Source organism: Brachyhypopomus gauderio, chromosome 5 (assembly GCF_052324685.1).
Source record: "Brachyhypopomus gauderio isolate BG-103 chromosome 5, BGAUD_0.2, whole genome shotgun sequence".
Taxonomy (NCBI): domain Eukaryota; kingdom Metazoa; phylum Chordata; class Actinopteri; order Gymnotiformes; family Hypopomidae; genus Brachyhypopomus; species Brachyhypopomus gauderio.
In genome coordinates this window covers 8,580,918-8,604,670 of record NC_135215.1, presented here as the reverse complement: position 1 = coordinate 8,604,670, position 23,753 = coordinate 8,580,918, and the positions used below count along the sequence as shown (strand labels likewise).

The 23,753-nt window shown below is 45.6% G+C and overlaps 1 protein-coding gene across 7 annotated transcripts in view; it reads left to right on the top strand.

Annotated features, from left to right (window-relative positions):
* atp2b1a (ATPase plasma membrane Ca2+ transporting 1a) overlaps window positions 1-22,977 on the top strand; it is a 39,301-nt gene extending 16,324 nt beyond the window's left edge. For 3 of the 7 annotated variants that reach the window (XM_077005351.1, XM_077005352.1, XM_077005353.1), the window contains 20 exons: window positions 1,946-2,143; window positions 2,266-2,523; window positions 2,818-2,943; window positions 4,680-4,841; window positions 7,884-7,922; window positions 8,906-9,061; window positions 9,221-9,435; window positions 9,753-9,995; window positions 10,220-10,461; window positions 10,727-10,964; window positions 11,165-11,344; window positions 11,611-11,698; window positions 11,826-11,932; window positions 12,059-12,250; window positions 12,934-13,147; window positions 15,343-15,554; window positions 15,667-15,774; window positions 16,233-16,421; window positions 16,914-17,000; window positions 20,449-22,977. In XM_077005351.1, coding sequence (XP_076861466.1) covers window positions 1,946-2,143; window positions 2,266-2,523; window positions 2,818-2,943; window positions 4,680-4,841; window positions 7,884-7,922; window positions 8,906-9,061; window positions 9,221-9,435; window positions 9,753-9,995; window positions 10,220-10,461; window positions 10,727-10,964; window positions 11,165-11,344; window positions 11,611-11,698; window positions 11,826-11,932; window positions 12,059-12,250; window positions 12,934-13,147; window positions 15,343-15,554; window positions 15,667-15,774; window positions 16,233-16,421; window positions 16,914-17,000; window positions 20,449-20,784 — 3,590 coding nt within the window. In that variant the 3' untranslated portion in view covers window positions 20,785-22,977. Of the gene's footprint in view, window positions 1-1,945; window positions 2,144-2,265; window positions 2,524-2,817; window positions 2,944-4,679; window positions 4,842-7,883; window positions 7,923-8,905; window positions 9,062-9,220; window positions 9,436-9,752; window positions 9,996-10,219; window positions 10,462-10,726; window positions 10,965-11,164; window positions 11,345-11,610; window positions 11,699-11,825; window positions 11,933-12,058; window positions 12,251-12,933; window positions 13,148-15,342; window positions 15,555-15,666; window positions 15,775-16,232; window positions 16,422-16,913; window positions 17,080-20,448 lie in introns of all 7 variants that reach the window. The other 4 variants (XM_077005354.1, XM_077005357.1, XM_077005356.1 and 1 more) reach the window with 4 other exon arrangements.
* The last annotated feature ends 776 nt before the right edge of the window (window positions 22,978-23,753 follow it).

The following is a 23,753-nucleotide window of genomic DNA, read 5'->3' as shown; positions in this document are numbered from 1 at the left end:
ATTTATCTGTTTTGCGTAGTCAGTGATTTCTATTGATCAGTCACCAAACTAAACATGATCACTGCTCATTTTCTGATTTGTCATTTAAATGCACTGAAATCACAAGTGGTACTACGCTGCGTTTAATCATGACTAAATAACATTTTAATGCAAACATTAATTTGTGTGTGTGTGTGTGTGGACCAGGGGGCTTTAATTTCCCCCTGTCACTGATACTTATTTGGCTAATGCATAAACAGAGAGGTGGAAATGTTGTGGATGAAAAGTAATTGTTCTTTGCTGTCAGCAGGTTCCCATTGGCTGTTGTGAGAGTTGCTGTGTTTCAGCAACTGGTAGTGCAGGAGCCCATTGGCTTTTAATAGAGCTGTAAGATCTAAACCATCATCAACTCGGCTCACGTGCAAGATAAGGCAGATGTGATGTGCCCTGTTCACGTGTTCCTGGTCACGCACGCTTGAACTGACAGCTCCTATATCACACCCGTTACAATCAAGATTTGACGGTGAGATGAAGTGCCACTTTGTCTCATTTTGAGGGAAACTATGGCTCTCAAAATGACCCCAAACTACCCCAAATCTACAAAGAAAGAGGATCAAAGGGGCAAGAGTGAGACTGCTGAGTAATAAGGGTGGTCATCATGACGCTAGGACAGTAACCCGTTTAACATGTAGACCAGATAACACACAGGCACACACAGGTCCCCATTCATATCTGTCTCTATGCTGGAGGAAAATATGAATCAAATAAAACCCCCACACCGTTATGTAAATGAATGACTGGGAGACCTTTCCTGTGTGTCGTATTATGCAATGAGTGTGCAGTTGATCTTCTGACTTGGGTTTTTTCTTATTATTATTCTGCATCAGATTGCTTAAGTATCAAATCCACATTTATGTTTGTAAGTCTTTGTTGTACTTTTGAAAATCCCAGAATTGGAAAGTATAGATATTTCTATAGTGCAATATTATACTGTTTGTGTGTGTGTGAGAGAGGGAGAGAAATGTATAAGCTATATAAAGAAAGGCAAAAATGCCTTTTCAAGAACAAATTGTACCATTTCTATGTGCTGAGTTGCTATGAGGTCTGTAGAGCGTGAAGATGGAGAAGCTATGGTCAGCTGTATCTGCTGGTTTGGGGGGGTGGGAGTGTAAAAACTTTTTACAAGTTTTCCAAATACCCATTAGGGCTTCCGAATGAACGTCCACGCATCTTACACCGTCCCTTCTCATGTTCCTCCATTAGGCAGGTCCTATGTCCACATGCATTTGTGCTTCTTAAAAAAGACTGATAGAACTGTAGACAAGTCTTGTTTCCAGCAGTGTACCGGTCAAACTGTACCGTTAGCTAAGCATCTTAAACATGCTGTATTTTTTTCCTCTGCTGAAGTGCGAGTGTTAACTTTATTTACACCTGAACACTCATTGATCGTGTATTTAGACACAAGTCAGATCTCTTTTCTTCCAGCACTGATTAATGCAGGTTTGTAGGTTGTGGTCTGTAGATTTGTATGAGCGGTACAAGACAAACCAGAATACATGCTAATTGGACTTGTTAACATTTGTGTTGTAACTTCTAACCTAAGTGAACCAAATATGTCCAAGTTCTTTATTAGACATAGTTTGAATAAGGGGACATCCACTTATCCGCCGCATTAGGATATGTGAAAACTAAAGTCTCTTGATATTTCATACAGGCAATGCAGTGTAATGCAGTATTTCTACCTGGTGTCTGACTTTAGCTCATGGAATTTAGACCATTATCTTCTCTAAAGCCTCTGCATGCTTTGGTCTTGGACAGTTAAAGCAGTTTGCTCTTATGGTTTTTATTTCTAAAGCTCCATGTAGCTCTGAATAACCCTCATATTCAACATCAGACAGAAACTCTGCTTTTGAAAACATTTGAGAAAATAATTGAACTTTTTGTTGTTTTTCTCTTTTGTTTTCAGGTTTAGGTGGACATCCTCCAGACATTGACAAAAGGAAATTAGTGTTTGGACAGAACCTTATACCTCCAAAAAAGCCAAAAACATTTCTTCAGTTAGTATGGGAAGCATTACAAGACGTAACGTTGATTATCCTAGAAGTGGCAGCCATAGTTTCATTAGGCCTTTCTTTTTATCAACCTCCGGAATCAGAGGGTGCACGTAAGTTGCCTTTTCATTTTTTAAAAAAAGGTTTTTATATGTTGCATATACAGTTGCATTTTTGAGTAGTGTTTTGCTGATTGTGTGCGTGTGTGTGTGTGTGTGCGCGTGTGTGTGTGTAGACTGTGGGACGGGAGCAGGTGGAGTGGAAGACGAAGGCGAGTCGGAGGCAGGCTGGATTGAAGGGGCAGCTATCCTCCTGTCGGTGGTCTGTGTGGTGCTAGTGACCGCCTTCAATGACTGGAGCAAAGAGAAGCAGTTCCGGGGCTTACAGAGCCGCATTGAACAGGAGCAGAAGTTTACAGTGGTGCGCAATGGGCAGGTCGTCCCCGTCCCCGTGGCTGAGATTGTAGTTGGGGATGTTGCACAAATTAAATATGGTAAGCTCACATACAGCAAATGTGCCAAACAGCTGGTAGCTACTCGCGTTTTTATACATTTAACGGCAGCAAATATTGAGTCATTCTCAAAGTACGTGATTTCAGCCCAGCATGTAAAGGAATGTCTCCAGTCTTCCGGCCATGTAAGAGTGAGTGTGGTGCCTTGTCTAATGTGTGTGTGTGTGTGTGTGTGTGTGTGTGTGTGTGTGTGTGTGTGTGTGTGTGTGTGTGTGTGTGTGTGTGTGTGTGTGTGTGTGTGTGTGTGTGTGTGTGTGTGTGTGTGTTGCTCTACAGGTGACCTCCTACCTGCTGATGGCATTCTCATCCAGGGGAATGATCTCAAGATCGATGAGAGCTCTCTCACTGGCGAATCGGACCATGTGAGGAAGACACTGGAGAAGGATCCTATGCTGTTGTCAGGTATCCACCTCAGTTAACAGTTTACAGTTCATTTCTATCGACAATATTTGTGATTGATTATTTATTTTCCATTCCACTATTATAGTGTAACCCAAGTCATAATGCGCTACAGCTTATGAACAACAGCTGTATTTTTTATTTATTAAATATCAGAAATATAAGTAAATGCAATTATAATGAAATAAGATTTAGGCCTATTATATGACTATTAAGAATATTTGTAGCTTATTACAAAGTCTTTGAGCAATCGACTTGGTAATAAATGTTACAGTGCCTTAAGATAATTTCTTAAACAAAACAATCAAAGGACAGTGTAAAATATTACCAGGATAACGGAGCTGTAAAACACATTGTTGCACCTGTGGCTGTAAATAAGGACACACGTCCTGCTGACGCATCTGTCATTCTGGTATGCAAAGTAGACCGTTTATTTGACTCGGAACAACAGAAGTACTTTGTTTGTTGCATCTGCAACAAATGGTGCAAAAAATGTATGTATGTAAAAATCATGCAAAAGGATTGCGATTGGTTTAAACCTATGGTGATCATCTCCAATGACTCCGCCCATCTGATGAGGAGTCATCACAACAAGCCTGTTAATGGGATTTTGATGCCTGTTAGTTTTTTTTTTTTTAAATATGACGCATTAAATACCCGTTAACGTGTGGTTGCCTCATTTCAGGCGCGCTCTCTCTCCTGCTCTGAATCTTACCAGCTTACCCAGTTGTCATGACTTCTTAAACAGCCCTGATTCATTTTTAGCCATCAGCCCTTTATCTTCAGTTAAATCAAAATGATGGATGTAAGTTGTGGGACGGGCCTGTGGCTTCCAACGCCCTGTTGTCTTCCACAGAACTATTTCTCATCTGTCTCTAATCCTATTTTATTAAAGTTAGTTAATCCACTGATTGATAGGGCTCGCGCAAGGTTTCTAAGCTGCTTAAATTACTCAAATTTTGTGCTTAAACATTTAAGTGCTGGAAAAATCTATCCTCTTTCTGAAAGAAGTGCCCCAAAATTAAACTGTATAGTTTGAGTCTTCTGATACGTCCACCGTGAGGTTCACGTCATCATAAATGAAATGTGGCTGCTGGTTACTTGGGTGAGCTGCATGAAATGGTGATGACATGGTATGTTCAGAATTGGGCTGCTGTGATCTAGCATCCGTCTTCGTCAGCTGAAGCAGAAGGACAATGTTAAGAACTTTTGACACTGCGTACGCTGAAGTGTCACAAGCCAGCACACAGCACCCTGTGAAGCAGCTATTCCAATACAGCTGGAGTAAAGGCTGAGAGAGTCTGCACTGGCAGTGTCCTCTGATGTCCCCTGGCACGTGGGACCGTGGCTGCACTGTCTTTCCCCCCTGATATTCCACTCCCTCCTGCAAGGGAGCACGCGGTAGCCGGCGCTTGGACTTTGGGCTCTGGGCCTTCCCCTGGTCATCACACCGAGGTCTGCAGCAGCTCCGGGCTGATACAGCACCGTTAGCAGAGGAAACACTTTCATTGCCAGTAAACTCTGAGCCCAGAAGTAATGTGACATGAAGGGCAGATCTTCTGGGACATCGGGGCGTTGGGGTCATCTGACATTGTGCTAGAATGCTGAACAGCCCATATTTAGGTGCCAGATACGTGGAATTGGGCGAGCGTGTGCCGTGTGTTTGTGTGTATAGACTGTTGTGTTTATTGTATTTGCAAGCGAGTGGCATGCCCTCACCTCCGTCATCCTGCCTACAGGTACCCATGTCATGGAGGGCTCTGGAAAAATGCTCGTCACGGCTGTTGGAGTTAACTCTCAAACTGGAATCATCTTCACCCTTCTTGGGGCTGGGGAGGACGATGAAGACGAAGAGAAGGAGGAAAAGAAGAAAGCAAAAGAACGTAAGAAAGAGAAGAAAAGTACGTTGTTGTTGTTGTTATTATTAAATGGTGCCAGTCCGCTTTTCCTCTCTGTATGGCCTGTTTTAAATCGTGTCACTCACTCTTGGTGTTACAGCCACACTCACTTTGGTCCTCGTGTCCACACAGAAAAGCTGTTGTGTGGTGCTGGCTCACTTCATGGGGAATGGAGGTCTGGTGCTTGAGCCTCAGATCACCCCAGCAATGTCAGCTGCCTTCCCCTGCGTGTCCTCCTTCCCCTGCTGCGTGTCCTCCTTCCCCTGCTGCGTGTCCTCCTTCCCCTGCTGCGTGTCCTCCTTCCCCTGCTGCGTGTCCTCCTTCCCCTGCTGCGTGTCCTCCTTCCCCTGCTGCGTGTCCTCCTTCCCCTGCTGCGTGTCCTCCTTCCCCTGCTGCGTGTCCTCCTTCCCCTGCTGCGTGTCCTCCTTCCCCTGCTGCGTGTCCTCCTTCCCCTGCTGCGTGTCCTCCTTCCCCTGCTGCGTGTCCTCCTTCCCCTGCTGCGTGTCCTCCTTCCGCTGCTGCGTGTCCTCCTTCCGCTGCTGCGTGTCCTCCTTCCCCTGCTGCGTGTCCTCCTTCCCCTGCTGCGTGTCCTCCTTCCCCTGCTGCGTGTCCTCCTTCCGCTGCTGCGTGTCCTCCTTCCGCTGCTGCGTGTCCTCCTTCCGCTGCTGCGTGTCCTCCTTCCGCTGCTGCGTGTCCTCCTTCCTCTGCTGCGTGTCCTCCTTCTTCCGCTGCTGCGTGTCCTCCCCCTTCCGCTGCTGCGTGTCCTCCTCCTTCCGCTGCTGCGTGTCCTCCTCCTCCTTCCGCTGCTGCGTGTCCTCCTCCTTCTTCCTCTGCTGCGTGTCCTCCTCCTTCCGCTGCTGCGTGTCCTCCTCCTCCTTCCGCTGCTGCGTGTCCTCCTCCTTCTTCCTCTGCTGCGTGTCCTCCTTCTTCTGCTGCGTGTCCTCCTCCTCCTTCCGCTGCTGCGTGTCCTCCTCCTTCTTCCTCTGCTGCGTGTCCTCCTCCTTCCGCTGCTGCGTGTCCTCCTCCTTCTTCCTCTGCTGCGTGTCCTCCTCCTTCTTCCTCTGCTGCGTGTCCTCCTTCTTCCGCTGCTGCGTGTCCTCCTCCTTCTTCCGCTGCTGCGTGTCCTCCTCCTTCTTCCGCTGCTGCGTGTCCTCCTCCTTCTTCCGCTGCTGCGTGTCCTCCTCCTTCTTCCGCTGCTGCGTGTCCTCCTTCCCCTGCTGCGTGTCCTCCTTCCCCTGCTGCGTGTCCTCCTTCCCCTGCTGCGTGTCCTCCTTCCCCTGCTGCGTGTCCTCCTTCCGCTGCTGCGTGTCCTCCTTCCGCTGCTGCGTGTCCTCCTCCTTCCTCTTCTGCTGCGTGTCCTCCTCCTTCCTCTGCTGCGTGTCCTCCTCCTTCCGCTGCTGCGTGTCCTCCTCCTTCTTCCGCTGCTGCGTGTCCTCCTCCTTCTTCCTCTGCTGCGTGTCCTCCTCCTTCTTCCTCTGCTGCGTGTCCTCCTCCTTCTTCCTCTGCTGCGTGTCCTCCTCCTTCTTCCTCTGCTGCGTGTCCTCCTCCTTCTTCCGCTGCTGCGTGTCCTCCTCCTTCTTCCGCTGCTGCGTGTCCTCCTCCTTCTTCCGCTGCTGCGTGTCCTCCTCCTTCTTCCGCTGCTGCGTGTCCTCCTCCTTCTTCCGCTGCTGCGTGTCCTCCTCCTTCTTCCGCTGCTGCGTGTCCTCCTCCTTCCGCTGCTGCGTCTCCTCCTCCTTCTTCCGCTGCTGCGTCTCCTCCTCCTTCTTCCGCTGCTGCGTCTCCTCCTCCTTCTTCCGCTGCTGCGTCTCCTCCTTCTTCTGCTACGTATCCTGCTGCTGCGTGTCCTCCTCCTTCTGCTGCTGCGTGTCCTCCTTCTTCTGCTACGTGTCCTTCTGCTGCGTGTCCTCCTCCTTCTTCTGCGTAGGGGGGGCGCAAAAATATTCTCATCTACTAAAGGGGGGCACTGCAGAAAAAGTTTGGGAACCACTGTATTATAGTCTCTCGGGTCCACACTCTGACTGTCACAGGTTTGCTGCGTATGCCCAGTAACCTTGCAAATGATCTGCTGTGTCCTGTCATTAAGTTATTGACTTTTCACTCTGGCCTCAAGTCCTGAGCTGTTCCACACCCAGATCAGGGCCTCTAGATAACAGGCACCCCCACCAATCCAGTGGTTGTTACTCTACAGGGCAACGTCCCTCACAAAGCTTCAGTAAACACTCTTGTCATTCTTTGGCTTTCCAGAGGTTACATGGGTTAGATTATTTAAATTGTCCATTTTTGAAAATGTTTTCTGCACTGCACAATTGCACTGTTCCACTACACAAAGGATTTACTTTATCATACACAGCAACATGTCTGTTGAACTGTTGAATTATGGGATCTGCAGTATTTTGGGTGTTAATAATACAAAATATTTTCAACTCTACTTCCTGATTGTTTTGCCACTGCAAACTTTCAGTGGTTGAATGAAACCAGGTTTTAGTTTTGTGAGGCTTTCTTTATTATTATTTATTCTTCTTTAATATTTGTGTGTTACTTAAAGAGAAACCCTTCATGGCTGTAATTGAGTGTATTGTGAGAGTTTCTGATATGCTCCATTAACTAACAACCTTTTAATGAGTATTATAAGCTTACAGCACACATGTTAGCAGTTCAAATGGATGCCTCTAGATATTTTACTAGTTCAATGCTCACAGAGGTTGAGGCAACATTTGTGGTTCACTGAACACACACATCACCACAGTGTGTGAGCACGTGTAGAAAGGCAAACACACACACTCGTGCATACAAGTGTGTGCACACACGAGTGTGTCCGTGCTCCGGTGGCTAAAGTAGTACATTTTTATGGTGCAGTGAGGCCTGTGCATACATGTGTTTTTCACCCTCATAAAAATCACTAAAGCACTGTCCCTCCCTCTTAAATCAACGTGAATGTTTACGTAACTAGAAATATGTTTCCGGTAACAGGTAGAACAATCATGTCTGGTAAAGTGTTGACTAATAAATATGTTTCTGAGTTTTTCTGCTATTCTCTTTCCGCAGAGAAGAAGCAAGATGGCTCTGTGGACAACAAGAAGAAAGGTGAGCCTCAGACGGACGTGTGTGTGTGTGTGTGTGTGTGTGTGTGTGTGTGTGTGTGTGTGTGTGTGTGTGTGTGTGTGTGTGTGTGTGTGTGTGTGTGTGTGTGTGTGTGTGTGTGTGTGTGTGTGTGTGTGTGTGTGTGTGTGTGTGTGTGTGTGTGTGTGTGTGTGTGTGTGTGCACTTTGCCTATAAATGAGTAGGTGCTTTATTTGTAATCTTGAAAACAGTAGCCAGTGATGAGGCTGTGAGAGATGCATTAGGCACACAGGAGTGGTAGTGTTGACCACATAGTCCGTGTTGCTGCCTCTGTTTCTGCAGTAATAGAACAACTGCAGGTATTACTGAAGCATTATACACTGTTTCACTCTCACACTGCCATGTTGTCAGGAAGAAACATGTTGTCAGAATCTGTCAAACTAGGATTAAAGCCTGATTTTATCATTCTGATGAGTGTTGCATGTCTGCTATGGACCAAAGATCAGAGTGTAAACTTCTCTTGTGAGTTGTGTGTGACTTTTGTGGTTTTGATGAACTAGTTACTGTGATGAAAGTTTCCACTTACTCCTCTTGGTAATTGCGGTATTTAAAAAATTCTACTTCATTATTACCATTTTTCAGTATTTATTAAAATAAAAATGTAGCTTTACAACATTTTTTTCCTGTTTTGTGCTATTTATGAATAGAGTTGTCTAATCAGATATAGGAAGAGAGTTGTCTAGTCCGAGCTCAGGGCAGACATCCTAGTTTTCCTGTCCCTGTGCATCAGATAGCAGACATGCGTGAACAAGGCCGACTGGCTGGCAGTGAGCTCAGAAGGGGCTCTGCTATCCTCCCTGTGGGAAAGAGGCCAGTCACCTCTGCCTGGACCTCCAACCTCGTTAGTTAAGGGTGACCTGATGATCTCTGCTTCTCAGAACATGGCTTTTATAGCTCCTCTCTCTGTCTCTCTGTCTGTCTCTGTCTCTGTCTCTCTTTGTGAGCAGCTAAAGCCCAGGATGGTGCTGCGATGGAAATGCAACCTCTGAACACAGATGAAGCCGGAGATTTGGAGGAGAAGCGAAAAGCCAACTTGCCAAAGAAGGAAAAATCAGTACTTCAGGGGAAGCTGACCAAGCTAGCTGTCCAAATTGGCAAAGCAGGTCAGAGCATTTTACTTTTCATTTTAATGGCCAAATCTCCATCTCCCCCCGATCTCCAGGATTGGCGATCGCTGGTTCTGATCCCGCCGTGTCCTGCGCGTTCCTGTTTGTGGGCTGCAGTTTGGTGCTCAGACCTGCTCTCGCTTCTCTCCTGCTCAGGTCTGGTGATGTCTGCCATCACGGTCATAATCCTGGTGGTGTTGTTTATAGTGGACACCTTCTGGGTGCAAGGTCTACCCTGGGAGCAAACCTGCACACCCGTCTACATCCAGTTTTTTGTCAAATTCTTCATCATCGGCGTGACGGTGCTGGTGGTGGCTGTCCCCGAGGGGCTGCCCCTGGCCGTCACCATCTCTCTGGCTTACTCCGTCAAAGTACGTCCCTTCAGCTCCACGTAGAGCTGTTTCAGAACGGCAGACAACTCAGTCAGGCTTCTCTTCACATGGGGGCCTTAAGACGTCATAGTATTCAGTTAGATATTCGTATGATAATGATCGTTTTTGCCACTCTGGTTTGCTACACCTTGTTTATACATCATTAATCTTGATCACCTGTGCTATTGTCATTACAATAAAGCTAATCCCAGCCCTTTGTCTCCCATTGAATTTATGGTTGAATTTTGTTTGTATGCTGTTTGTTTAGTGAATGTTCAGATTAGTAAAACCAACTGTCGTTTTCTTTTCTTTTATAGAAAATGATGAAAGATAACAATTTGGTGAGGCACTTGGATGCCTGTGAAACCATGGGCAACGCCACTGCCATCTGTTCAGATAAAACGGGCACTCTGACCATGAACAGGATGACTGTGGTGCAGGTTTATATTGCAGACACACACTACAGGAGGGTCCCTGAGGCAGAGCTCATCCCCTCCACCACCATGGACCTGCTGCTTCTGGGCATCAGTGTCAACTGTGCGTACACTACCAAGATCATGGTGGGTATACCTGCACATATCTAGCATAGCGCACACCTAGAGCTCTCTGTGCTGTTGGCATGTTTTTTTGAACGAAAAGCAGGAAGGATGAATTGTGTGTGTGTGTGTGTGTGTGTGTGTGTGTGTGTGTGTGTGTGTGTGTGTGTGTGTGTGTGTGTGTGTGTGTGTGTGTGTGTGTGTGTGTGTGTGTGTGTGTGTGTGTGTGTGTGTGTGTGTGTGAGCAGCCCACAGAAAAGGAGGGCGGATTGCCTCGGCAGGTGGGTAATAAAACTGAATGTGCCTTACTGGGCTTTCTGCGGGACATGAAGAAGGAGTACCAAGCAGTCCGCAACGAGATCCCTGAGGAGAAGCTCTACAAGGTTTACACCTTCAACTCCGTCAGGAAATCCATGAGTACCGTCCTCAAGAATGCTGACGGAAGCTTCCGGATGTTCAGCAAAGGAGCCTCCGAGATTTTACTGAAAAAGTAAGCATGGCTCTGACCCAAAGGCCAGTTCTCTCTCAGCACATGTCACATTTCTACAAGAAGCAGTCATGAAGAAGTAACCGAAGTCTGTAGTCTCAATAAAATGATCAGATGTTTTCCTCTTTACCTCAAATCTGCTAACCGTGCTTCTGATTGGTTCCCCCAGAGAAATAAAGAGCTGGGATGGTAGTTCTCCTCTTTCATTGACTGCTTTGCGGTTTCATAACTTTGAGCCTTCCTTTTCCACTGCTCTGCTCTTGTCCAGGTGTTATAAGATCCTAACAGCAAGTGGCGAGCCCAAGGTGTTCCGGCCCAGAGACCGGGACGACATGGTGAAGAAAGTGATTGAGCCCATGGCTTCTGAAGGTCTGAGGACCATATGTTTGGCTTACCGGGATTTTCCGGCCAAGGACGGAGAGCCAGACTGGGAAAATGAGAGTGACATTCTGACTAGCCTCACCTGTGTGTGTGTGGTGGGCATTGAGGATCCTGTCAGACCAGAGGTACGACCTCAATACTGCAATTTATGGTGGAATAAAACATTTTGGCCACATGTGTCTGTACATGTTGTGTTTTTATTATTAATGTTAATGGCGGTGAGGTGTATTCTGCATGTGAACTGATGCTGGACTTTAAAGCAGTCGTCACCAGCGGTGTCCGACTGTAGCAATCGTCAGCAGTCTGACCGAACTCTCGCACTCAGGTCCCCGATGCCATTAAGAAATGCCAGCGTGCAGGGATCACAGTACGGATGGTCACCGGGGACAACATCAACACAGCCCGCGCCATAGCAACCAAATGCGGCATCCTACTGCCCGGAGACGATTTCCTCTGCCTAGAGGGCAAAGAGTTCAATCGGCGGATACGCAATGAGAAGGGAGAGGTGAGAGGAGGTTCTCCGTTTCTATAGGACTTTTATTCTGCTCAGATACTCTGATATCATTACGTCCTGTGTTTGGTTATGTGTCTATAGGACTTTTATTCTGCTCAGATACTCTGATATCGTTACGTCCTGTGTTTGGTTATTTGTGTCATTGTTGGAGTTTTGATTCAAATCACTTTCAGACAACTGAGCGGTTTGGTCTCTTGTTTCCTCTCACCACTAGGAGGCGTAATAGTATATTAATATGATGTGCCCCCCCTTTACAGATCGAACAAGAGCGTATTGATAGAATATGGCCTAAACTCAGAGTCCTAGCAAGATCTTCACCAACAGATAAGCACACATTAGTTAAAGGTATGCTGCTTTTCTCATATAGCATTGCTAAAGGAATAATTCTGTAGCCCTATGTAGAGTGATTATCCTGAACAAAGGTGCTACTCATCTCGGAGGTGCTCGCCAACACCATGTGTTTTCATTGCAGGTATAATTGACAGCACTATTACAGAGCAGAGGCAAGTCGTCGCGGTAACAGGAGACGGAACCAATGACGGTCCTGCGTTGAAGAAGGCGGACGTGGGCTTTGCTATGGTATTGTCCTCACGCGAACCAGCGTGTCCTGTTACTGTTAGCATCTGGCTAGACTGCATCTCATTTCACAACAACCTTTATTACATGTTATACTGATATCTACGTTTTCTTTGTGATTGTTTTCAGGGCATTGCCGGCACAGACGTGGCTAAAGAGGCCTCTGACATCATTCTCACCGACGACAATTTCAGCAGCATCGTCAAAGCTGTGATGTGGGGACGCAACGTGTATGACAGCATCTCCAAATTCCTGCAGTTCCAGCTCACCGTCAATGTAGTGGCTGTGATCGTGGCCTTCACCGGAGCCTGCATCACACAGGTGACACATCACACTGTAGCCTGCATCACACAGGTGACACATCACACTGTAGCCTGCATCACACAGGTGACACATCACACTGTAGCCTGCATCACACAGGTGACACATCACACTGTAGCCTGCATCACACTGTAGCCTGCATCACACTGTAGCCTGCATCATACTGTAGCCTGCATCACACACTAGCCTGCATCACACTGTAGCCTGCATCACACAATCAAGTTTAAGCCACAGCTATTGGGTAATCACACTCAAATAGCAAACTAGACCCATGCAGATGGCCTCTCAACTGATTTTACTCACTTAAATGACTTCTGATGCAAACCAGTGCAAGCTTTCACATATGAATGTACAACATTTTTAAATTGCTGTCATTTCATTTCAAACCCAGACAAATTTTTTCCTGGGAAAATACATGTTTAGTCTGACTGATGATTGCTTGAAAAAATAAGGGCAAGATAACCTTATTCGCTACTAGTGTTTATATGGAATTGTGGTTTCTCACATTAAGCTAAGATGTAGAGCAGTGTTCCGATCTGTTGTAGTCTGCAGATTTTAGTCCCATTTATGTGATCCAGCCTGTGCCAAATTCTGTAGGAAAAGATATCAGTGAAGTAATGTAATGTTACAAAGGCGTTTCTCCGTTTGTCTTCTCCTGTTCCCCCGTCTCTCTGGTGCTGCAGGACTCTCCTCTGAAGGCAGTGCAGATGCTGTGGGTGAACCTCATCATGGACACCTTCGCCTCGCTGGCCCTGGCCACGGAGCCGCCCACCGAGTCCCTGCTCCTGAGGAAGCCGTACGGCCGCAACAAGCCCCTCATCTCCAGGACCATGATGAAGAACATCCTGGGCCATGGGGTCTACCAGCTCACCATCATCTTCACCCTGCTGTTTGCAGGTGAGAGCTTGCCGTGCTTCAGCCAGCAACCTGAGAGGGGCGCTGCAGAGCAGAAAGGACCGTCTGCATGTAGGAGCAGCTCTTGAACTCCAGGGGGCAGCACGACGGTTTAACATCAGGGCTCTCAGCACATCTGGCGTGTTCATACTCAAAACAGTGTGTTTTAATTCTATTAATTTCAAACAAACATTTGCATTTGTCCACACGTGGAACATATGTAGGTGGCATTGCTTCATGGCTGACACAAGTGTCCCACACAAGTGTCCTACACAGTTTGCTCGTATTCACTTTTTATTGCCAGCAAGCTTCAGTTTTAAAATTTGTTTATAGCAGCAAACTTTAGTTTATAAATCATATGTGATGTACAGACTTGCTTATTCTTATTTTCTTTTTTCTATTTTTCTTTTCTAAACTTAATCTGTCATTGTTACTAGTCATTGTAGAATGTGTTGATGGTTAACTGTGGGTTGTAAGTGGTGGAGTCTGATCACGTGGGATTCTTGCGTGTGCTGTAAGGCGTTTTCATATCCGCTGATCTGGAATACGGACGTGGTTTGGTAAGGAATATTGTGGACTAGGCTGGAAATAGAGGTGGTGATGGAGGAGTGATGGAGATTCAAACTGACAGCAGCATCGTTTCAAGTTTAAATGTAATCCGTTTGTTCACAGTTGCACTAAATGTCACTTTCTATGCCTAATGAATTTCTTTTTCATAAAATGTCTTAACTTAACAATGTCATTTCACCCAATCAACCACTTTTAGCTGGTGGTGTTCACAGTTAAACTGGGTTCTACCTATAATAACCAGTACACAGGAAAGGAAGGTTGTGTCTGTGGACTGCGCATTTGTATCTGACTTGCATACAGCTGACAGTTTACAATAATATTTCTTTTTAAAAGGCTATGACGAATGGAGTGCATTGTGTTAACAGATGAGAAGAACATTTAGAGATGAATGGATAAAAAATGTCATCTGACATCTATCCAGAACAGCTGTCCTCGTAACTATTAGTGGGAAAGAACAGATTATACCATCTCCCCTTTTCAAGTTTAGTTAAAACAACTTGATTGCAAACAGTAGTTAAAATCTGTTTTTATGAGGTCCAGGAGATTCTGGTGGGATCACTTTTTTTTAATCTTCAACTGTATTTTGAAGCTGGAGCAACAAAAAATAAATGAGATTAGGGACTGTAGATGCTCCTGATCAAGCAGCGTTTGGTGTGTTTCGGTCACTGCACCTGTATTCATTATGTGTGCAGCATTGTTGATTACTGCATATACACTATATTGCCAAAAGTATTCGCTCGCCCATCCGAATTATCGGAATCAGGTGTTCCAATCCCTTCCATGGCCACAGGTGTATAAAATTAAGCACCTAGGCATGCAGACTGTTTTTACCAACATTTGTGAAAGAATGGGTCACTCTCTGGAGCTCTGTGAATCCAGTCATGAAGTTTCCTCACTCCTAAATATTCCACAGTAAACTGTATTATAAGAAAATGGAAGTGTGTGGGAACAACAGCAACTACCCTGAAGTGGTAGACCACGTAAACTGATGGTGCAGGGTCAGCGCATGCTCAAGTCCATAGTGTGAAGAGGTCGCCAACTTTCTGCAGAGTCAATCACTACAGACATCTAAACTTCATGTGGCCTTCAGATGAGCTCATGAACAGTGCGCAGAGAGTTTCATGCAATGGGCTTCCGTGCATCCAAGCCTACATGACCAAGTGCGATGCAAAGCGTCTGATTCAGTGGTGTAAAGCACGCCGAGCTTTCTCTCAAGCTTTAGATGAAAACTACAGTTTTTCCAGATAAGGCTGTATGGAACTGTGGTTTCTCACATTAAGCTAAGCTGTTTTAAGATCTGTTGTAGTTTGCCGATTTTAGTCCCATTTATGTGATGCAGCCTGTGCCAAATTCCATTGAAACAATGTCAGTAATGTAATCTTAAGCCACTTCTTCGATCTTCTTTTTCTTCATCATTCTTGTCCCTTTTCTCCTCTCAGTGAGCGTTCAGAGCCTTTAACATGACACTAAGGTCAGCTCTAATATTAGTACTGTAATTAGCTTTGGGCTTGAATCCTCCCCATCAGCGCACAGTGCTGGGTTGGAACTGTGTACTAATAAGATGAGCATAGCAGACTCAACACAAGGATGATACTGAGCACCATTTGAAGGCCTTTTGTCTCTTTTAGGTGAGAAGATATTCGATATAGACAGTGGTCGTAACGCCCCACTCCACGCACCTCCCTCTGAGCACTACACCATCGTCTTCAACACCTTCGTCATGATGCAGCTATTCAACGAAATCAACGCCCGTAAGATCCACGGAGAGAGGAACGTCTTTGATGGCATCTTCAACAACATGATCTTCTGCACCATTGTGTTTGGCACCTTCGTCATCCAGGTGAGGAATGAAACCACAATAATAACTGAAACGTTTTTAAAGTACAATCCTTTATTCAAAGAAAGAAAAAGTGTACAAGTGTGATGTGAATCCAACCTGTCTCTCTCCCAAGATTGTAATTGTCCAGTTTGGAGGAAAGCCTTTCAGTTGTGTGGGACTCACCGTGGACCAGTGGCTGTGGTGCGTCTTCCTGGGCTTTGGCTGTCTGCTGTGGGGACAGGTAAGCTAGCAGGGCACCTGCAAAATGTCCAGAATTGGCAAGTGTGCCGTTTCTCATCTCACTGAAATACACCAAATTGTTGCAAAACTACGTTTTTTTTATTATTATTTCAGCTCTGGTGTTCAGTTAATTAATGGTGATGTAAATAAAACTGCTTATCTTGGCCTGGATTGTCTGTGTGATTCAGGACCAAAGATCATAGCAGAATGGTTTGGGGATAATTCCTGTGTGTGGATGTCTTGAAGCTGTGCAGTGGTAGAGCGCTGCCCTCTAGTGGTCAAACTGTACAGTTGAGAACAGAGAACACAGTTATATTAGATTGCACGTTTTGCATTTCGTTTATTTAAAGTATTTTACATATGTTCGAGTGCGCACATGGATTATCAATGTGTCATCTCCAAATAACAATAGATAAGTGAAAGCAGCAGTGTTTGAGTGGTGCTTTTACCTTCACGCAGGTCATCTCTACCATCCCCACCAGTCACCTGAAGTTCCTGAAGACAGCAGGTCATGGAACTCAGAAGGAGGAGATCCCGGACGAGGAGCTGGAGGACATGGAGGACCTGGACGAGATTGACCACGCCGAGCGAGAGCTGCGCAGGGGGCAGATCCTCTGGTTCCGAGGCCTCAACCGCATACAGACTCAGGTAACCTCAGCAGGCCCCTCCCTCACCCAGCGCCCCTGCAGTAGAGCCCAGGAAACCCCACGTTACTCCACCTCTACTCTTGCTACTTTGCTGTCCGTCACACTTACTTTGTGCAAAAGCACTCTTGCTTCTTACGGTTGAACATAGCCAATGTCTATTTTGATGATTATTTCTGCCATTAATTCTTTTAAGCCACATTTGCGGTGAATAGGGAACGTAGCCATTTTATACCTGTGAGGAGGATGCGCTGTACAATTGGCCTGTGGAATAAGCTGATTGATAATAGAAGGTGTCTGGCTGCTGTCGACTATCTTTCATTCAGTGCCTTTTTTTCTGCTCAGCTGCTACTGTCTCTATCCTCTCTTTATATGGGTGCCCTTCTTCCTCTGTCCTCCCTCCCACTTCTCTCTCTCTCCCTCCCTCTCTCTCTCTCTCCCTCTCTCCTGTGTGCGTTCTTTGGGCCCTCCTGTCATGCTCTCTGATTCCTTGCAGATGGATGTAGTGAGTGCGTTCCAGAGCAGCACTTCCTTGCAGGGGCCCCTCAGGCGTCAGCCCTCCTCCGGCAGCCAACAGCACGATGTAACCAATGTTTCTAGCCCTACACATGTAGCCTTTCCTCCTGCCCCCGCCTCCAGGCCTGCTTCTGCCACTGTGGGGTGTGAGTGCGTGTTTCCTAGTGCATGACAATTAACACTTCCTCCTTCACTTGCCTAATGTTCTACATTCTTCTCCTAATGTTCCTCTAAAACATATATAAAGAAGGAAAAAAAAACCCAAATGAATAAAGAGTGAGGTAAAAAAACAAAAACCCCACCACATTGCTTCTTAATATGAGTGTTGTTTTTTATGGAGATATCTGTGTGCATTGTTCTGAGGCCAGTGAGGCTGAGGTCTCTGTGTCCTTGTTCTGTTTGATGGGCTTTGGCTGGGATCCACACATGAGTGTGCAGGCGTTCTGACGGGTCCACCTGGTGTGTGTGGTGTGTGCAGCTGCTGTGCCCTGGTCTCTTCTGCGCCTGCCCTGCACCCACAGCACTGTCACGGCTCTCGTCCTCTGTGTGTAAATGTTTTGAGTATAAGCCCATGGTCACACCGAAAGCCAGATCAGTCCCATGACTGCTAAAATCAGAAATTAGCCATACCGAAGTCAAACTTTTGGATTTTGGTTGTTTGTTTGTTTGTTTTTTATAAAGTTTTCTCAGCTGGTGAAACTGTGACTTTCTCTGGCAGCCTGTGTATTTCCCTGGTTTCCACAGGCTTTTCCACTGCTGCTGAAAACACCAGTTAATCCCACAGCAGAACGTCCCATGCAGTGTGCAGTGACTGCTCCTTCAAGAACGAATATAACGTGTTCTCGTTCTCTCTCTCTCTCTCTCTCTCTCTCTCTCTCTCTCTCTCTCTCTCTCTCTCTCTCTCTCTCTCTCTCTCTCGATTTGATATTTCTTCCTCTGCCCTTTTCTCTGATTTACATTGTTCTTTGCAGCTTGTGGACTCCTTACGCTGCGTGAGTCCTGGACGTTTCCACTTGTGGTGTGTGAGGTGTTTTGAGCTGATGGGATCACACACAGCTCATGTCTTCTTTCCTCCCCCCCCACACACTCCTGCATGACCAACAGCACAGCAGCGGGTTTTGTGCTGCCTGCATTCATTTAAAACAACGAATTGGTCTCTCTCTCTCTCTCTCTCTCTCTCTCTCTCTCTCTCTCTCTCTCTCTCTCTCTCTCTCTCTCTCTCTCTCTCTCTCTCTCTCTCCACCCCCCCCCCCACCCCCCCCTCCTCTCAATCCAAGGTCAACACTCATGGAAAGTTCCATGCCTAAATCATAATCATGGTTCTACAGCGTTTTAAAGGTCCATCTTGATTGGAGACTCTCTGCTCTTCCATGACCAATGTCTGTTTCCTAGGTACCTGTGACTGTGGGATCCTGAGATGGGCTCTAACCCCCGATTGTTTTCATCAGATAATCTAGTGCACATCGTTTCTGTAGCCAAATGTTTTTTGGGTTTTTTTTTCCTGTCTCTAAACTGATGCCACAAAATGAAAGTTGTAACACTGACTCCAACACATTCCTCTGTAGATGGTGTGAGATGTGTCATGGGCTATACTCAAAGGTTTACTAAAGGTGAAGAAAGGCAGCACTGCTCTGCATGGGTCCAGTCTTATGTCTGTTTGTCAAGTTCCTCGTGCTGTACAGCTTAGACCTGCTTGGCTGCTCAAAGTTTTCGTATTGAAACATAACTGGCAACCCACGTCCTCAACCTCCTCACCCAAGCATGCTCAACTCAGTTAACATCACGTGTTGGTGTGTCTTCTGGGTCTGTTACCTCTCTCTCTCTCTCTGTCTCTCTCTCTCTCTCTGTCTCTCTCTCTCTCTCATATTCTTTCTCACACTCTTTTTCTCTCTCTCTTCTGTTTCTTGTTCTTTCCCTCACACTGACTGTTTCGCTCTTGCATTTTTACTTTTTCACTCTCTTTCTCTCTCTCTCATTCTCTCACTCTGTCTCTGTATATTTTTCTCTCTTTTTCATCTGCATTTTGAATAACTGGATACTGTTTCTCATGGTCGTACTAAGACAAGATGGTTAAATCATTCATGGTTGGCTTTTTTGTTTTATTTTTTTATTTTTTATTTCTTTCGTTCTGCATTTTCTTTTTTCTTATTTCCCCTGTGGAGTGGAACCATAGAAAGGTATCAGGGGGCATGTAGTACCAGGGGAGTCAGGTTTTTACTCGCTGCTACCACTGTACACCATACACACACACACACACACACTACCACTGTACACGTCATCTACACCACACACACACACCACACACAACCACACACACTACCACTGTACACGTCATCTACACCACACACACACACCACACACAACCACACACACTACCACTGTACACGTCATCTACACCACACACACACACACCACACACAACCACACACACTACCACTGTACACGTCATCCACACCATACACACACCACCACACACACACTACCACTGTACACGTCATCCACACCACACACACACTACCACTGTACATGTCATCCACACCATACACACACCACCACACACACACACACACACACTACCACTGTACACGTCATCCACACCACACACACACCACCACACACACACTACCACTGTACATGTCATCCACACCATACACACACCACCACACACACACTACCACTGTACATGTCATCCACACCATACACACACACTACCACTGTACATGTCATCCACACCATACACACACCACCACACACACACTACCACTGTACACGTCATCCACACCATACACACACCACCACACACACACTACCACTGTACACGTCATCCACACCATACACACACCACCACACACACACTACCACTGTACACGTCATCCACACCATACACACACACACACCACACACACACTACCACTGTACACGTCATCCACACCATACACACACACACACCACACACACACTACTACTGTACACGTCATCCACACCATACACACACACACACACCACACACACACACTACCACTGTACACGTCATCCACACCATACACACACACACCACACACACACTACCACTGTACACGTCATCCACACCATACACACACACACCACACACACACTACCACTGTACACGTCATCCACACCATACACACACACACACACACACTACCACTGTACACGTCATCCACACCATACACACACACACACACACTACCACTGTACATGTCATCCACACCATACACACACACCACACACACACTACCACTGTACACGTCATTCACACCATACACATACACACACACACACACACACAATGCACTTTCACCGCACTCTCTCACAGTACATGTCCTCCACACCACACGCTCTCCAACTCACTTCACCTTCATTACAACCACTTTATTTGGCTATAGTTTGACCTCCGTATAAAATGGACAGGGTGACCTTTCGTGCCTGCCTTTGTGATTTGTGCCCTGTCTGCTTGCAGCCGTGTAGCTGACCGTGCTTCTTTCTTCCCACAGATCCGAGTGGTGAATGCATTCCGTAACTCCCTGTCCCCCTACGAGGGGCTGGAGAAACCAGAGTCACGCACCTCAATCCATAACTTCATGACCCATCCGGAGTTCCGGATAGAGGACTCCGAGCCTCACATCCCCCTCATTGATGACACAGACGCAGAGGACGAAGGCCCGACAAAGAGAAACACTACGCCCACACCCCCTCCCCCGCCTTCTCCCTCGTCCAATCAGAACAATAATGCTGTGGACAGTGGCATTCACCTCTTCATAGATGGCAGCAAAACAGCCACACCCTGCATCCCCCTGAGCCCCATGCACAGTCTGGAGACATCTCTCTGATCCACTCCACCTCTCCACACTCTGCCCGTTGGAGCCGCTCGCCTGCTCCGAGACTCTTGTGCTCAGCGGATCCGTGGACGGTCAGGGAGCAGCTTAGTGTGGGCTTGAGTGAAGCAGGAACAAGCATTGGTCAGAATGTAGGGTTTGGTTGTGATATCACCCCCAGTGTCCCCCTCATTTCAGTCCCCTTGGAGGGGGGACAGGTTCTCTGTTTCCAGTTATACTTATAGAAATCTTTTTCTCTCCCCTCTGTGAGTGGAGGGGTTACAAATTTAGATTGAAAGTGACCTGTATTTTTTTTATGTTATGTTATTATTTAATTATTAATATTCTAATACAGAGGAGACTGTTCTCTCCTGGCTTGACAAACCCTTTGGCGTCTCTTTTTCTGAATGGTGGTGTACATTTCATTCTTGCCCCTTCTTCATTCAAGTACTTTAATTTTTGCTCCATTTGGCTGTTAATATTTTGAATTATTTATGTTTTTTGAAAGAAGCAGGTCTGTTTACAAAGTTTGTAGATACTTTTTTTCTTCTGTTGGTGAAGGAGATTCCTGATGCAGAAAAAATGGGGACAAATTAAATCAAATGAGAGTAATATTTCAGATACTGCTGTATTTTCAGGAAAAAAGGGTGTTTCTATGGAAACTGAACTATTTTTGCCTGCAGGTTTTATTTGTTATATATTTGTGGATAAATAGAACCTTCTAGCCAATTAGATAAACACTAAGGCTTGTATATGAATGGACAGAGGGATTGAGGTCCATTACTGAAGTCAGACAGGCGAAGGCGGGATACAGACCAAGACCTCTGTCAGTACATGTCCTTAGGTATTTACTACTGCATTACTTTAAGAGTTTCAAAGCTAATTTTCCATGTTTATGGGAAGTGCATTGCATTTCCAGTTCACAGTTCATCATTCTTGATTGTTAAAGTATAGTGGTTGGATTGAAAGTGTCATCTTGAACTGAAATGATTTGAACTCAAGTCAGACACAAAACAAAGTTCATACTTCTGTAGTAAGATATGAAGACAACCCACTGCAGAGATTCAAGTCTCCGCCAGTGTACAATAGTGAGGTTTATTTACACAGGAACAACCGAATTGAGAAGAATGTAATAAACATAAAACCTAAATTAAAGATTTCTTTCTTTAGTTGTAAACCTTCATGTTTCAGTCAGAAGACAGGACATACAAATTGTTTCATTTTGTGAGTTTTTTTTTTTTTTTTTTTTTTTTGTGGAAATTTAATATTTCCCCTTAAGATTTCTGGTTTGTTGACATTACAAAATTTGAAAAACAGCAACAAATACCCCTGTTTGTATTTTTTCCTAATCGTGTTCCATAAATGTTCCAGTCATGAAGAAAGCACTGCACTTGATGTGTTTATAGAATATATTTGACACCTGAAATACTGGAAACATACACACATACAAGACATTTAAAAAACTAAAGATTTTTAAAGAAAACTGAGATGTAATCTCTGCACAGGGTACTTTATTTCAACTCCCTTTTGAAATTTTGATACAGACCATTTAAGGCTTAACTTTGTATTTTTATGGAGCATAGAGGACCTCCCTTGGACCTGATGAACCACACGTCATCAGTGTGGGGAGATTTACACAAACTGCTGTAGCACTTCAGCTGGGGAGCACTTCCGACAAGGGTTGTGATTGGTTCATCTACAGATCTATAACTCAGGGTGGCTAATGTTGTGGAGTGAGCTTTAATGAAAGGCCTATGGTCAAATGCGAACACTTGCTGTTTTTATGTCTAGACTAGCTCACGTTCCCCTGTGCCCTGCACCAAACTCCCTCCCCAACTCAGCAGAGTTCTGCTTTAGGCCGTTGGTGTCTTCTCCTCTAGGGTCTGTAAGGGGAAAGTGAAGAAGAGAGAAAAGAAATGAACCTTGGTCCTTCACCCACATGTTTGTGTCTATCAAATAAAGGAGCAGCCTGGTTTGATATTTGGGGAAGATGTGGAAAGAAAAAAAAATCCATTAGTTTATTCTGAAGCATCTTCCTGTAACAGGGATGAATGTTTTTCCATCTGTTTTATGGATTTATTATTTTTTTAACTTAACATTTGGAAATAAAAATACTTCATGTCTGTATCTTGAGCAATGTAAATGGTTATTGTGATTCAATTTACATTTGAAAGTTGTTGAGTAATGTGTATGGTTTTTAAGAATAAAAAATAATAATATTTAGCCTAATCTAAGGGCCATGTTTCTTCCCTGATATTCACAAATGACCATGGTCCTGTGCACTCGTTAGTAAAGCTGTCGTCTTTTCCCGTCAGCAGAAAACTGCTCGTGCACATTCTTAGTGCATTTTGTTTGGTTAGTGTTTTTTCCTCAAATAAACTGCTTAAAATTCTTCCCTGAAAAACCAAAGTATCTAGACAGTTCCTGACGTCTGCAAGCAAGAACTCTCAAGATCTTCACCGCTGCCTCCATACATACACACGGATTCCAGTACTCAGATGGACTGAAAGGAATTTAGTGGAAATAAATTGGCGTCCTGTCCTGTCCTGTCCTTTCGTCTTAGGGTTTTACTTAGCTAACTTATCAGACTCTGTAATGACATCAAGTCAACACATCTTCGATTTGGCCTCCTCCATCGCTACTGAACAGACAAATAAAGGAGTGTGCAACCTGGAGGTTTTTCATCTCTCCGTCCAGTCTCGCGCACACAGGAGCTGCAGGTCATTCTGTGGCTGGTGAACCAGAACTCTGATCCGAACAGCTCTGGTCTCGCATGCAAAGGCATGGAGTTTTCGCTCCGGTTCATGTGGTCCCGCCCGGTCCCGCCCGGCTCTGCTGCGTGCGCGCTCTGTTCCACCCGGGGAAGTAAGAACAGGTGTTTTGCCTCCACCGCGTTACTGGGCACCAGTAACTCAATAATTCATAAAGCGCCCAGTACAGTAAAGGGTTCCTGGACACTCGACCTCGTATGTTTCACTAGATTC